The following is a 15,052-nucleotide window of genomic DNA, read 5'->3' as shown; positions in this document are numbered from 1 at the left end:
CTGTTTGATGTGGAGGTGGCTAGGCAACCTTTAGAGGTCTTTGAAGTGTGGGGATATGTGAATTTAATTGTTTTTTAAGGAAAATAATCTGGGCAACAGAGTGAAGTAAGGATTGCACTGGGAAGAGACAGGTGGCAGGGAGGTCAGCCAGAAGGATGATGCAGTCCCTGGATCAGTATAGTAGCAGTTTGGATGGAGAGGAAAGCGTGGACTTTAGCTTGTGAAGGTAGAATCGATAGGATGTGGTGACAGGTTGAATGACATAGAGTCGAGGATAATGTCAAGGTTATGGACCTGTGAGACGGTGGATGATAGCAGTGTTGTTTACAGTGATGGGAAAGATGGGAGAACAGGGTCTGGGTGGGAAGGTGAGTTCTGTTATGAACATATTAACTTTGAGGTGTCAGTGGCACGTCCAAGTAGAGATATCCTTAAGGCAGGAGTAAATGTGAGACTGCAGAGAAGAGAGAACAGGGCTAGGGAGTTAGATTTGGGTATCAGTTGTGTTGAGATGGTAGTTGAACCGTGGGAGTGAATGAGTTCTCCAAAGGAATGTGTGTAGATAGAAAATAGAAGGGGACCCAGAACTGAACCTTGAGGAACTCCCTCAGAAGGTGGGAGGCAGGCCCGGGAAAGAGTCTGAAAAGGTGCTGCCAGAGAGAGAGGAGCGGAACCAAGAGAGGAAAGTGTCAGTGAAGCCTAGGTTAGATAATGTTCCCAGGAGAAGGGGGTGGTTCACAGTGTTGAAGGCGGTTGAGAAGGATTAAGAAGGAGATCATTGGTTACCTTAGAGAGGACAGTTTCTGTGGAGTGAAGGGGACGGAAGCCAGATTGGAGAGAGTCAAGGAGGGAATTGGAGGAGAGGAAGTAGAGGCAGCGGGTGTAGACAACTCGCTCTACTACTACTTGTTAGTGCTTCCACCAGAGGATGAGCAGGGGAAAGGAAAAGTAGCACGCAAATAATTCAATTTGCTCCCTGTTATCATATCTAGTAGTAGGTCTGAGGGAAGGGAAGGAGAGGTTGAGACTATTGGCAAAAATGAAGCTTGGGGGATTTACTGTGGATTTCAATCATGCATGATCTTCCAGTCCATTACCTGGATAATGCAGAGTTGTAACAAGAGCAGTTGGTCAATAACACATTATTAAAAGGCAGAAGTTAGGGATGTCAGAGGAGATTAAGCCGGTCAGTAGGACCATGATGGGTTAGTAGTGGGAAAAGATAGGAGTGATAGAGACTCAAAAAAGCATTCAGTTAATAATTCATGCATCTATCATCCATGGATCTATTTTGGGGAAAAGTTAGGCTGTTACAAGATACATCCCTGACCATGAAGAAGAGGACAACCATCCCCCTGTTCTTCAAAGAATCCTTTAGTGCTCCAATGGGAAATGTAATACTAGAAGGAAGAGCTTGTTTGGATCTTATTAAAGCTTGTAGGAGTGGAAAAATGGGAAGGCCTATTGACAGTGGCGACAAGGGCGAATGAGTAGTATAATATTTACTAGAAAATGGGCTCCTTTAAAGTAAGTTACCTAGTTTATAGAGTGCATTAAATGTTGATGATGCCATGCAGATTGCTGGTCCACAGCACTTGACCATATCTTTTCTCCTCCTCTTTGTCTCTAACTTTAGATTCCAAAGGGGTGATTATCACATCGATGTCTGCATCAATGACTATCTGGATGTGTTCTGTCCTCACTATGAGGACACAGTCCCTGAAGACAAAACTGAACGCTACATCCTGTACATGGTGAATTTTGATGGCTACAGTTCCTGTGATCACACCTCCAAAGGATTCAAGAGATGGGAATGTAATCGACCTCATTCTCCAAATGGACCTCTGAAGTTCTCCGAAAAATTCCAGCTCTTCACTCCTTTCTCTCTAGGATTTGAGTTCAGGCCAGGCCGGGAATATTTCTACATCTGTGAGTATATGGAGATTTATCATATTGCATAGCAGCTGGAAAAAGGCAGTCTAATTTTTCACCTATGTTTCATGGAATTACAGAGGGCTGGACTATATGCATTACAGATGGTCTCCTATCCAGGAATTGAGAGCACAAATTAGATTAAAGGCCCAGCTTCTTTCCCCATATGAAATTGTGTGTCAGTGAACCACTGCTGACTTGTATTTCTTTGAAATGAAAAGACATTGCTTCCAAAGCAGAGAAACAAGAAAAAAATCCTGAACAAAAATTAAAGGAAATAATTAAATTTACATACCATAGAGGCACTGAATTTCTTATGCAGGTGTCAGCAATATCCTTTCAATCATCCACAGTTTCAGTGGAGAAAGCCAAAACTCCTGCGAATGTCAGCAGGCTTAGGATAAATACTCTCTTTGCACCAAGGAAAGACAATTATTAAGAGCAGCTGTGCCTTAAGCAGGAAAGAGAGTGAAGAACTGCATAGAGCGTAAATTTCAAGTGAACTGGTATGAGTGAGCTTACCCACCTGTGACTAGAAAATGACTATTTATGGAAAGTACTCTGGACACTTCCACCTCCCTCTTTCCTAAATGCGGCATCACTTCCCATCTAACATTCAGGGAAGAGCTCATGCTGGCAACTTTGTAGTATACCTGAAATCTTGGGTTTTCCAACAAGTCTCAAGTACTGTACTTTCCTATTTTTTCATGTTGCCAATGTCTGATGAGGAAGTTAAAACTTGTAAACAAGGTGTAGATCTCAGTAAATAGTGTCTTCTGTGCTGGGAGTTGGCCTTTTTACTGTGAAACAGTTATTCCACCTCAATTCACCACAGAAACTGAATACAGAACATCCCTGTTTTTCAGCCTCATATCAACGTGGCTTATTTTCTATTTTGAACCTACAGGGAAATGTATACCCAGTGAATTGTTTTGAGCTTCTTTCTTTCCCATAAAATAAAGTTTTATAATAAGAAAGATTTCACCACCACAAAACAGTTCCTTGTTCTCTCTCACTTATATGAGAATGTAATAAAAAAGGAGATTGAATGGTAACAGGGTTTTTTATTCCAATACTGATTTTCTGAGGTAGTCATGAGAAAACGTGCAAAAGCCTTGATGTTATTTCATATACTGTAAATAAAAAATACTAAATCCAAAAAAACTGAAGAAACTGCCACAAACTGAAAGACTTTGCACTTTCTGTAAGTGATGTCTAGTGAATTCCATCTTGGGCTCATGTGCTTTCTTTGATCATAGTAAGAATTGAACAGGTGCCACAATTAGCATTATTATCATCATCATTATTATCATTACCAGGATATTATGAGTCAGAGTTGGGAGATAATTGGGAAAGATTTCTGTCTGGAGGAGGTGGGGTTTTTGGAAGGCTCCTCAAAAATCTCCAATTGTTGCCCACCCATCACCACATAAAACAGAAACTCCTTGCCATCTGCCTTTGACACCTAATCCGCTCACCCCCATTCTACCTATCCTTGCACACTTCCAACTTCAACCCAGCCTGCCCACCTTACTCCTCTTACACCAACCTACTCACTGTCTCAATTTTTTTTATAAAGGCATTTGTCAACGCTTCCTATCTGCCAGACACTGTACTAAGCACTCAGGAAGGTACAAGCTAATTGGATTGGACACTGTCCCTATCTCACAAATGGCTCAGTCTTAATCACCCTTTGACAGATGAGTTAAATGAGATACAGAGAAGTTCAGTAACTTGCCCAAGTTGACTAGACAGACAAGTAGCTGGAGCCAGGATTAGAGCCCAAGTCCTCTGAATCTCCTGCCATGTTCTCCCTGTGGCTTGGACCACCACTTTCTCCATCTTCTAAACCCTACTAAAAATCCTACCTCCTCCAAGAAGCCTTCCCTGACTAATCTCTCTTTCCCCCCACCCTACCCATTTTCCCCCTCTCTTCTTTGTTGCTTATGTACTTGGATCTGTATGCCTTAGAGAAGCAGCGTGGCACGGTGGAAAGAGTCCGGGCTTGGGAGTCAGAGGTCATGGGTTCTAATCCTGCCTCCGCCACTTGTCAGCTGTGTGACTTTGTACAAGTCACTTAACTTTTCTGGGCCTCAGTTACCTCATCTGTAAAATGGGGCTGAAGACTGTAAGCCCCACGTGGGACAACCTGATCACCTTGTATCCTCCCCAGCACTTAGAACAGTGCTTTGCACATAGTAAGCACTTAACAAATGCCATTATTATTATTATTATTAAGCACTTTGATACGCCACACCCAGCCCCACAGCACTTACGTACATATCCCTGTACTCTGCCCCTTTATCTGTACTTTACTGTGATTGATAACCCCATGTGGGACAGGGACCGTATGTCCATCCTGTTTATTTTGTATCTGCCCCAGTGCTTAGAACAGTTCTTGGCATATAGTAAGTGCTTAACAAACATTATTATTATTAGCCACAAATGAGAAAACAAACTAGGAAGGTTTTACTGCTTAATAATAAAATGCTGTGCCAGCATCAAAGTATATTAGAAATGTTCTTGTTGACTTCCCAGGCTGGAAAGCAACAATTAAAACAAAATTCAAGAAAGAATGTCAAGTGCTGGGATGAGAAATCAACACATGGTCAAACTAGTTAAAAACATGATTATTAGAAAATACAGAATCCATTGAGCTTTATAAGCAAGACATTGTTATTCAAATACACCCATGGTACTTATGACTGGTTTTTCCTCATTTGTGGTTAAATTCAATATTTCACTAAAAATCATTATGTGTCTTCTATAACATTCACTTAACGGAGTCATTTAACTGTCAAGGGCTCCCATCAAAGTAATTGTTTGAAAGTGCTTTAAAGTATCAAGAGCTTTATGCTGTTCGGCTGAGTTTAGCTGGAATTACTTTTTTAATGAAAGGTAAAATAGCACAAAATTAGCAGTGAAGAGATGTTCATTTACCAGGAGAGTATTGGTCTGGTATTCAGTGAAATTAAATTTTCAACCATGTTTCAGACACAAAAGTATTCTTTCCCTTTTTTTTGAGTTAAAATATTTCTGCCTCTTCCTTTCACTCCACCATGAGCAGAAGCACAGGAGCACTATTGCAATGGACCCATAAAAGTATTGTGTACTGTGGGAACAATTAGGCCCAAGGAAATATCGAGAGAGAGAGAGATTTGAAGTTTTCAGCATACTTCCTAGCACAGAAACAAGCTCTGATACCAATCTGTCCATTTGAAACGCACTCACAACCATGCAGGATGGAGATTGAGAGGATGGGGCAGAAGACTCAGTTTAACTCCTCATTGGATTTGAGCTGTCGCCTGACTAGCCCAAGTATTCAGTGTAGAAAAAGAAATCTGCAACATCCAGGATGTTAGGGACCAGAAAGAAGATTCAATCTTTATAGTGATTGAAGAATCCCAAAATGTAGTGATGAGGTTTTATATGGGGAAGAGAAAGGGATAAAGATGGGGTAAGAAAGTTATTTTATACCAAAATATTCACCTTATTAGAAGCTTTATAATCAGGAGAAATAGTCAGCAAGCCATTATTTCGAGTCCCACTTTCTTGGAGGTCAGAGGACTTGATTGAGGGATTTTGACAAATGTCTGTTTCACACTCCTTTGTTTTCCTCCTCTTTATTGCTGTCTATACAGCAAAAAAAAAAGTATTCTGAAAACAGTGATTTTTTGTCTTTAAAATCAGAACTTCGGATCCCTCTTGCTGTCTCTATCCTGATAAAAAAAAAATACAGCCATGGTGCACAGTATTTTCTCTTTTTCTTGATAATATTATTTTGAGTATTTTTATGGTATAAATTATACCTGGGTGTTTATCATGTCTGACAAGGATTAGCTCTCTTCCTTAGGAATATTAATTACTTATTAATATGGTTATTATGGTATTTGTTAGGTGCTTACTATGGGCCAGGCACTGTTCTAAGCACTGGGGTAGATACAAAGTAATTAGGTTGTCCCATGTAGGGTTCACGGTCTTAATCCCCATTTTACAGATGAGGTAACTGAGGCACAGAGACGTTAAATGCCTTGCCCAAGGTCACACAGCAGACAAGTGGCAGAGCCGGGATTAGAATCCTTGTCCCCTGACTCCCAAGCCCGTGCTCTTTCCACTAAGCCATGCTGCTTCTCTAATATCTTTTCTGAGAGTTGCATTCAACATGGCTTATACTAAATTACATTTGAAAAACATCGGATTAAACAACAAAAAACCCAATCATTAAGATACGTGTAGTCTTAACACAAGAACCTTTGTTTAATAGTATGGCAGGGCTCAGGTCTAATAGCCATAAAGAAGGGTGGACTCCATACCCCCTCTGTATACCTTCAGTGAGACCATGCTCTTATCTGCTAGTGTCCCAACAGCATACTAGCTTTGTTAATTTAGTTTTCTACTGCCTTGTATTTTGTGCCTCTGTAGAGGAACTGGGTGACAGCATACAGCTCGGTATTGCCAATGGAGATCCTTGGTTGTGTATAGAGTTTTCCAGATGCAGGCTGGTAGTTTTCAGACCACCAGTTTGAAGGGCTTTGCTTATTCTGAGTCATAGTTCACAGTCATCTGCATCTTCCGCTTCCATGCGTGATCCTCATTGGGTCCCCAAACACTGCTGTGTAAAACAGGTTGAACAGCACTGGCAGACAGCAATCGGAAATGACTTGACTGCCTAGGAACAGAGTTTAAAAGGAAAATCTTGATATAAAAAGAAACAAAAGGAGTATGACCAGACACTAAAGACCTAGAAACGTTAACAAACTCCCACCAATATTCAGTCATGACAAAAAAGAGAAACTAAAGGAGGAACTGGCACATGGCACTTATATTTGTGCACCTTAGCAGTTATGCATATTTTTGACATATTAATGTACACTACTGATCTATTTTTCCTTCAGTACGTTTGCTCTCAATAGTCATATCATTTTGTAAATGTCTTTTTTGCTAGACTTATTCTCCTAGAGGACAGGTACTATGTCCCCTAGTTACTCAATTTTACTCTTCCAAATACTTTCTACAGTGGTCTGCACACTAGGTGCTCAGTAAATACTACTGATTAATGATTGACTTGGGGCTTTCCTCTGATTCTGTGAAGCTGCAGAGAACCCAGTATTTTCCCCTTTGCTATAGTTCTCTAAATGCTTTCGGGAAAACTCATGAAAGAATGTTTTCCACTACCAGAAATGTAATTTATCTGTATTATACGAAATAGTTGCCCAAAGTCATGCAGACAGTGTTGAGGGCTCGTTTTTTATTTTTGCCAACACTTTCTCATTTATGTTGATGGAGTCTCCTGTTGAGAATGACTGACAAGATGAAGTGAGTGAATGTTTCTAGAGTGATTGTGGATTGTCACACCCACACACCCACACTGTAATGCAGGTCTCACGGAATTTCACTGCAAGAAGGAGACCTCTGCTAGAAAGTGCCAAAGTCATTTGCTAAGAAAAAACAAGCTTTTGGCTTGTGAGGTGACACTAATGGTTGCTCTTTGCAGCAGGGTGGAACTCCTACCCCTTTAAGAGTTAGCATTGGTGATAAATACAGGTAGTCTTATTGAGGGCTGCCATGAAAAGACGGCAGGGGAAATTGCTTAGGGGTGAGCAGTCTTGCTGACAGAATCAGAGTGGAATGTCAAGAGGTAACTGAAAAAGAGGCTACAATTGAGGCCAAAGGAGAATATGGTCTTGGATCTGAAAGTGCCTAGGGGGCCCTTTTGCCCCCAAGTTGTGTGTAGTACAATTCCGTGCCTGTGTCAGGCCTTCAGCTTTAAAGCCCTTTAGAGAGATGGACTTTTTAGGATTGGTTCACTCACTGTGGAATCAGAATTTTCCCATAGATAGTTGGGAAAGCTTCTATTCTTGTTTGTTAAGCTGAAAAAAAATCTGTTGCTCAGATGCTGGTAAAGCTTTGTATATCACCAGTGTTGTAGTCATCCCTTAAGGATGGTATAGAGACAGAACTATAGAGCTGTAGTTTTTCATTATCTTGGAGAGCTATAACCCTGAAAGTCTCATTAGAGTGAAGATCCTTACAGGGTATTGAAAAAGACTTATATATCCCAGCAGTATACCAGCTGTGTATCCCAGCCTCTTTTGTGATATGTATTTCATATTAGATGGATCTTGAAACAGGGCATGATCTAATACACATCTTTTTAAATTCTCATTTCATAGTTTTGATGTTTTAATGTTTGCTGCTAACTGCTGAACCTCGTAATGAAATGGTTTGTATTTTGCACTTGCACTTGAGACAAAGGGTGTGATTTTATAAATTGGAAATATAAATAACTTGAAATTGGATAAAATACCTTACTTTAAATTATCTGGGCCCCCCCTCAAAAATGTTCTGGGTGGGTCTGATGACCCTTTAATGTTTTCCCAAGATTCAACAAAACTTGATAGCTTGTTGCCAGAAGCTATGGTGAAGTAGGGATAGCACTGGAGAAACTGATGTTAGAGGAATAATTCAGTGGCCAACATGGCCACAGAAACAACAGATTTGACATCTACTTAGAGAAAAAATTTCAGGGGCCTGTAAGGGTCATATTTGGTTTTATTGGTGTTTTCTTCAGGCAAAGTTCCAAATAAAAAGGTTTACATATTGGGCTTTACCATTTCTAGCCAGTGCAGCAGTCAATCAAAAAAAAAAACCCATTGTGATAATGAGACTCTAGGGGATAGAGTTTGTTATATTCAAATATCAGGTCAAGAATTTTCATCTAGATCTAAATTCCCCAAAGAAGGAGAGTTATGTCTTGAATATGTCCTTGGAGAAACCTGCTTTTATGAAATGGAAACCTACCAAGAAATTATCGACAGCACTACTTTGGGTACACATTTAGCAATCTATACAGCAGCTTTTTGGATAGTTTATTACTTACTGAACTGTGTTTAAAGTACCCAGGTATAACGCTAGATGAATTTGAAGGAAATTTATGTTATATTAGTCAACTTTTTTCTTCATCAGTTTCTCATCCTTTTTTCATCTTCTCATCCTCACAGCAGGAATAAGGTTTCACCACATGCTGCGTAGTGACAGGGTAGGGGCATGGGAGTCACAAGGTTTGCTGCCATTTGTCTGCTGCGTAGGGACAGGGTAGGGGCCTGGGAGTCACAAGGTTTGCTGCCATTTGGTATTGTTCTCTTTCTCCCCCTTTTAGACTGTGAGCCCACTGTTGGGTAGGGACTGTCTCTATATGTTGCCAACTTGTACTTCCCAAGCACTTAGTACAGTGCTCTGCACATAGTAAGCGCTCAATAAATACGATTGATGATGACAGGGTAGGGGCCTGGGAGTCACAAGGTTTGCTGCCGTTTGTCTGCTGCATGGGGACAGGGTAGGGGCCTGGGAGTCACAAGGTTTGCTGCCATTTGGTTTTGTTCTCTGTCTCCCCCTTTTAGACTGTGAGCCCACTGTTGGGTAGGGACTGTCTCTATATGTTGCCAATTTGTACTTCCCAAGCACTAAGTACAGTGCTCTGCACATAGTAAGCGCTCAATAAATACGATTGATGATGACAGGGTAGGGGCCTGGGAGTCACAAGGTTTGGTGCCATTTGTCTGCTGCATGGGGACAGGGTAGGGGCCTGGGAGTCACAAGGTTTGCTGCCATTTGGTTTTGTTCTCTGTCTCCCCCTTTTAGACTGTGAGCCCACTGTTGGGTAGGGACTGTCTCTATATGCTGCCAATTTCTACTTCCCAAGCGCTTAGTACAGTGCTCTGCACATAGTAAGTGCTCAATAAATACGATTGATGATGACAGGGTAGGGGCCTGGGAGTCACGAGGTTTGCTGCCGCTTGTCTGCTGCATGGGGACAGGGTAGGGGCCTGGGAGTCACAAGGTTTGCTGCCATTTGGTTTTGTTCTCTGTCTCCCCCTTTTAGACTTTGAGCCCACTGTTGGGTAGGGACTGTCTCTATATGTTGCCAATTTGTACTTCCCAAGCGCTTAGTACAGTGCTCTGCACATAGTAAGCGCTCAATAAATATGATTGATGATGAGAGGGTAGGGGCCTGGGAGTCACAAGGTTTGCTGCCGTTTGTCTGCTGCATGGGGACAGGGTAGAAGGACTGGGAGTCACAAGGTTTGCTGCCATTTGGTTTTGTTCTCTTTCTCCCCCTTTTAGACTGTGAGCCCACTGTTGGGTACGGACTGTCTCTATATGCTGCCAATTTCTACTTCCCAAGCGCTTAGTACAGTGCTCTGCACATAGTAAGTGCTCAATAAATACGATTGATGATGACAGGGTAGGGGCCTGGGAATCACGAGGTTTACTGCCGCTTGTCTGCTGCATGGGGACAGGGTAGGGGCCTGGGAGTCACAAGGTTTGCTGCCATTTGGTTTTGTTCTCTGTCTCCCCCTTTTAGACTGTGAGCCCACTGTTGGGTAGGGACTGTCTCTATATGTTGCCAATTTGTACTTCCCAAGCGCTTAGTACAGTGCTCTGCACATAGTAAGCGCTCAATAAATACGATTGATGAGGACAGGGTAGGGGCCTGGGAGTCACAAGGTTTGCTGCCGTTTGTCTGCTGCATGGGGACAGGGTAGAAGGACTGGGAGTCACAAGGTTTGCTGCCATTTGTCTGGTGCGTAGGGACAGGGTAGGGGCCTGGGAGTCACAAGGTTTGCTGCCATTTGGTTTTGTTCTCTGTCTCCCCCTTTTAGACTGTGAGCCCACTGTTGGGTAGGGACTGTCTCTATATGTTGCCAATTTGTACTTTCCAAGCGCTTAGTACAGTGCTCTGCACATAGTAAGCGCTCAATAAATACGATTGATGATGTCAGGGTACCGGCCTGGGAGTCACAAGGTTTGCTGCCGTTTGTCTGCTGCATGGGGACTGGATAGGGGCCTGGGAGTCACAAGGTTTGCTGCCATTTGGTTTTGTTCTTTGTCTCCCCTTTTTAGACTATGAGCCCACTGTTGGGTAGGGACTGTCTCTATATGTTGCCAATTTGTACTTCCCAAGTGCTTAGTACAGTGCTCTGCACATAGTAAGCGCTCAATAAATACGATTGATGATGACAGGGTAGGGGCCTGGGAGTCACGAGGTTTGCTGCCATTTGTCTGCTGCATGGGGACAGGGTAGGGGCCTGGGAGTCACAAGGTTTGCTGCCATTTGTCTGCTGCGTAGGGACAGGGTAGGGGCCTGGGAGTCACAAGGTTTGCTGCCATTTATCTGCTGCATGGGGCCAGGGTAGGGGCCTGGGAGTCACAAGGTTTGCTGCCGTTTGTCTGCTGCATGGGGACAGGGTAGAAGGACTGGGAGTCACAAGGTTTGCTGCCATTTGTCTGCTGCGTAGGGACAGGGTAGGGGCCTGGGAGTCACAAGGTTTGCTGCCATTTGGTTTTGTTCTCTGTCTCCCCCTTTTAGACTGTGAGCCCACTGTTGGGTAGGGACTGTCTCTATATGTTGCCAATTTGTACTTTCCAAGCGCTTAGTACAGTGCTCTGCACATAGTAAGCGCTCAATAAATACGATTGATGATGTCAGGGTACCGGCCTGGGAGTCACAAGGTTTGCTGCTATTTATCTGCTGCATGGGGACTGGATAGGGGCCTGGGAGTCACAAGGTTTGCTGCCATTTGGTTTTGTTCTTTGTCTCCCCTTTTTAGACTATGAGCCCACTGTTGGGTAGGGACTGTCTCTATATGTTGCCAATTTGTACTTCCCAAGCGCTTAGTACAGTGCTCTGCACATAGTAAGCGCTCAATAAATACGATTGATGATGACAGGGTAGGGGCCTGGGAGTCACGAGGTTTGCTGCCATTTGTCTGCTGCATGGGGAAAGGGTAGGGGCCTGGGAGTCACAAGGTTTGCTGCCATTTGTCTGCTGCGTAGGGACAGGGTAGGGGCCTGGGAGTCACAAGGTTTGCTGCCATTTATCTGCTGCATGGGGACAGGGTAGGGGCCTGGGAGTCACAAGGTTTGCTGCCATTTGGTTTTGTTCTCTGTCTCCCCCTTTTAGACTGTGAGCCCACTGTTGGGTAGGGACTGTCTCTGTATGTTGCCAATTTGTACTTCCCAAGTGCTTAGTACAGTGCTCTGCACATAGTAAGCGCTCAATAAATACAATTGATGATGAGAGGGTAGGGGCCTGGGAGTCACAAGGTTTGCTGCCATTTGTCTGCTGCATGGGGACTGGATAGGGGCCTGGGAGTCACAAGGTTTGCTGCCATTTGGTTTTGTTCTCTGTCTCCCCCTTTTAGACTGTGAGCCCAGTGTTGGGTAGGGACTGTCTCTGTATGTTGCCAATTTGTACTTCCCAAGTGCTTAGTACAGTGCTCTGCACATAGTAAGTGCTCAATAAATACGATTGATGAGAACAGGGTAAGGGCCTGGGAGTCACAAGGTTTGCTGCCGTTTGTCTGCTGCATGGGGACAGGGTAGAAGGACTGGGAGTCACAAGGTTTGCTGCCATTTGTCTGCTGCGTAGGGACAGGGTAGGGGCCTGGGAGTCACAAGGTTTGCTGCCATTTGGTTTTGTTCTCTGTCTCCCCCTTTTAGACTGTGAGCCCACTGTTGGGTAGGGACTGTCTCTATATGTTGCCAATTTGTGCTTTCCAAGAGCTTAGTACAGTGCTCTGCACATAGTAAGCGCTCAATAAACATGATTGATGTCAGGGTACCGGCCTGGGAGTCACAAGGTTTGCTGCTATTTATCTGCTGCATGGGGACTGGATAGGGGCCTGGGAATCACAAGGTTTGCTGCCATTTGGTTTTGTTCTTTGTCTCCCCTTTTTAGACTATGAGCCCACTTTTGGGTAGGGACTGTCTCTATATGTTGCCAATTTGTACTTCCCAAGCGCTTAGTACAGTGCTCTGCACATAGTAAGTGCTCAATAAATACGATTGATGATGACAGGGTAGGGGCCTGGGAGTCACGACGTTTGCTGCCATTTGTCTGCTGCATGGGGACAGGGTAGGGGCCTGGGAGTCACAAGGTTTGCTGCCATTTGTCTGCTGCGTAGGGACAGGGTAGGGGACTGGGAGTCACAAGGTTTGCTGCCATTTATCTGCTGCATGGGGACAGGGTAGGGGCCTGGGAGTCACAAGGTTTGCTGCCATTTGGTTTTGTTCTCTGTTTCCGCCTTTTAGACTGTGAGCCCACTGTTGAGTAGGGACTGTCTCTATATGTTGCCAATTTGTACTTTCCAAGCGCTTAGTACAGTGCTCTGCACATAGTAAGCGCTCAATAAATGCGATTGATGATGTCAGGGTACGGGCCTGGGAGTCACAAGGTTTGCTGCCATTTATCTGCTGCATGGGGACTGGATAGGGGCCTGGGAGTCACAAGGTTTGCTGCCATTTGGTTTTGTTCTTTGTCTCCCCTTTTTAGACTATGAGCCCACTGTTGGGTAGCGACTGTCTCTATATGTTGCCAATTTGTACTTCCCAAGCACTTAGTACAGTGCTCTGCACATAGTAAGCGCTCAATAAATACGATTGATGATAACAGGGTAGGGGCCTGGGAGTCACAGGGATTGCTGCCGTTTGTCTGCTGCATGGGGACAGGGTAGGGGCCTGGGAGTCACAAGGTTTGCTGCCATTTGGTTTTGTTCTCTTTCTCCACCTTTTAGACTGTGAGCCCACTGTTGGGTAGGGACTGTCTCTATATGTTGCCAACCTGTACTTCCCAAGCGCTTAGTACAGTGCTCTGCACATAGTAAGCGCTCAATATATACGATTGATGATGATCCAGAATTAGGTGACGATTCCCCCAAGTTAGGGATAGGCACAAGGCAAATGATTTGATATGTATTTCTACAAGAACAAAAATCGAAGGGAACTGGAATTATCATCATATCTTTGTGCTCCTACTTCCTGAAAAGAATGTTGGCCCAAGGAAATACCTGGGGGTTATCTTTTCAGTTTTGCTAAAAGACATCCCAAGTGGCCTTTTCTGAGAAAACCTTTGAACCACTCCTTCATTTGTCAGCTATAAATATACCCGGCTACAACTAGAGACCTACAAACCTACTCAAGCGTCCACCACTATTCATTCAAGTTGTGAGGTTGAATCTGAGAACAAAGTGAATTAGCTAAAAGAGCAACAGACAGGTAGTGGGCCAAACCTGGTTTACAGCTCTGTGCCTGGAACTGACTCACTATGTGGATAAATGATTTCATTTTTTAGGGTCTTACTTTTCCCACCTACAAAAGACTATCAACTCCTATGTACTTTGAGGTAATATTATGGGGCTAAATGAGATCGTCTACTCCAAGTACTTAAACTCTGAAGAAGAAAGGCTCAGAATCAATTCAAGTTATTAAATAAAGGAATGGTCTGGTTATTACTAAAAATGATTCTAGTGCAGTTCCTCATCAGGGAAGGAAAGCTGTAATTTTCTTAATTTTGGAAAGCTACAATCTTTTTGCTTGGTGGTATTTTTATCATTATTACATAGGATTTGTTAAGCACTTACTCTGTGTCAAGCACTGTTCTAAGTGCTGGAAGTTTAGTGTACAGTATATCATCCATTCTATAACACTGGGTTTTCTCGTCCCCAAAAGGACCATGCAGTTTTTGGCCTTGTCAAGAATCCAGTCTGACTAAGGGTTGTTTTAGTTAAGTATCCAGCTCGGAAAGGGCTGGTTGTTGTAAGAGATGTTTCTCTTATCCTCTAGACTATATGCTCATTGTGGGCAGGGTGTGTGTCTACTAGCTCTGTTATATTGTACTCTCCTAAGCGCTTAGTACAGTGCTCTGAACACAGTAAGCACTCAATAAATATGATTGATCAATGCCATAAGGCAGAGAGAGAAAAGTGACTGCTTTTACAACAGAAATATGCAGAGGATAAAAAGTTCAATGCTTCTTTCATCAAACAATATGTTGATCCCATGTTATTTAGCCCCTGTGCATTCACTCTATAAAAATGCCTCTTGGAGACCGTGGCAACAGTACATCATTAGAACAATAAAATTCAGCGTTATCCACTGCTTTAGTACACCAAACTTGTATTTATAGGTGCCACTGTCCTTCTGCACTAGCTTCTGGAAAATATTGTCAAGCCTGAGCCCCGAAGCACAGTATGGCATTGGTCAAGAATGCAATTCAGTGGGTACAGGAAAAGTTCTGGGAGCAGGTATAGGTCAAGACCCTGTGTATGGGCCACAAAGC

The 15,052-nt window shown here is 43.3% G+C and overlaps 1 protein-coding gene across 2 annotated transcripts in view; it reads left to right on the top strand.

Moving 5' to 3' along the window:
• EFNA5 (ephrin A5) overlaps positions 1 to 15,052 on the top strand; it is a 271,847-nt gene that overhangs the window by 209,221 nt on the left and 47,574 nt on the right. For both annotated transcript variants that reach the window (XM_038770415.1, XM_038770414.1), the window contains exon 2: positions 1,637 to 1,929. In XM_038770415.1, coding sequence (XP_038626343.1) covers positions 1,637 to 1,929 — 293 coding nt within the window. The remainder of the gene's footprint in view (positions 1 to 1,636; positions 1,930 to 15,052) is intronic.

This window comes from Tachyglossus aculeatus, chromosome X3 (assembly GCF_015852505.1).
Source record: "Tachyglossus aculeatus isolate mTacAcu1 chromosome X3, mTacAcu1.pri, whole genome shotgun sequence".
Lineage (NCBI taxonomy): Eukaryota > Metazoa > Chordata > Mammalia > Monotremata > Tachyglossidae > Tachyglossus > Tachyglossus aculeatus.
Note: the sequence above shows the minus strand (reverse complement) of the source record. Positions and strands in the feature narration are given on the sequence as shown.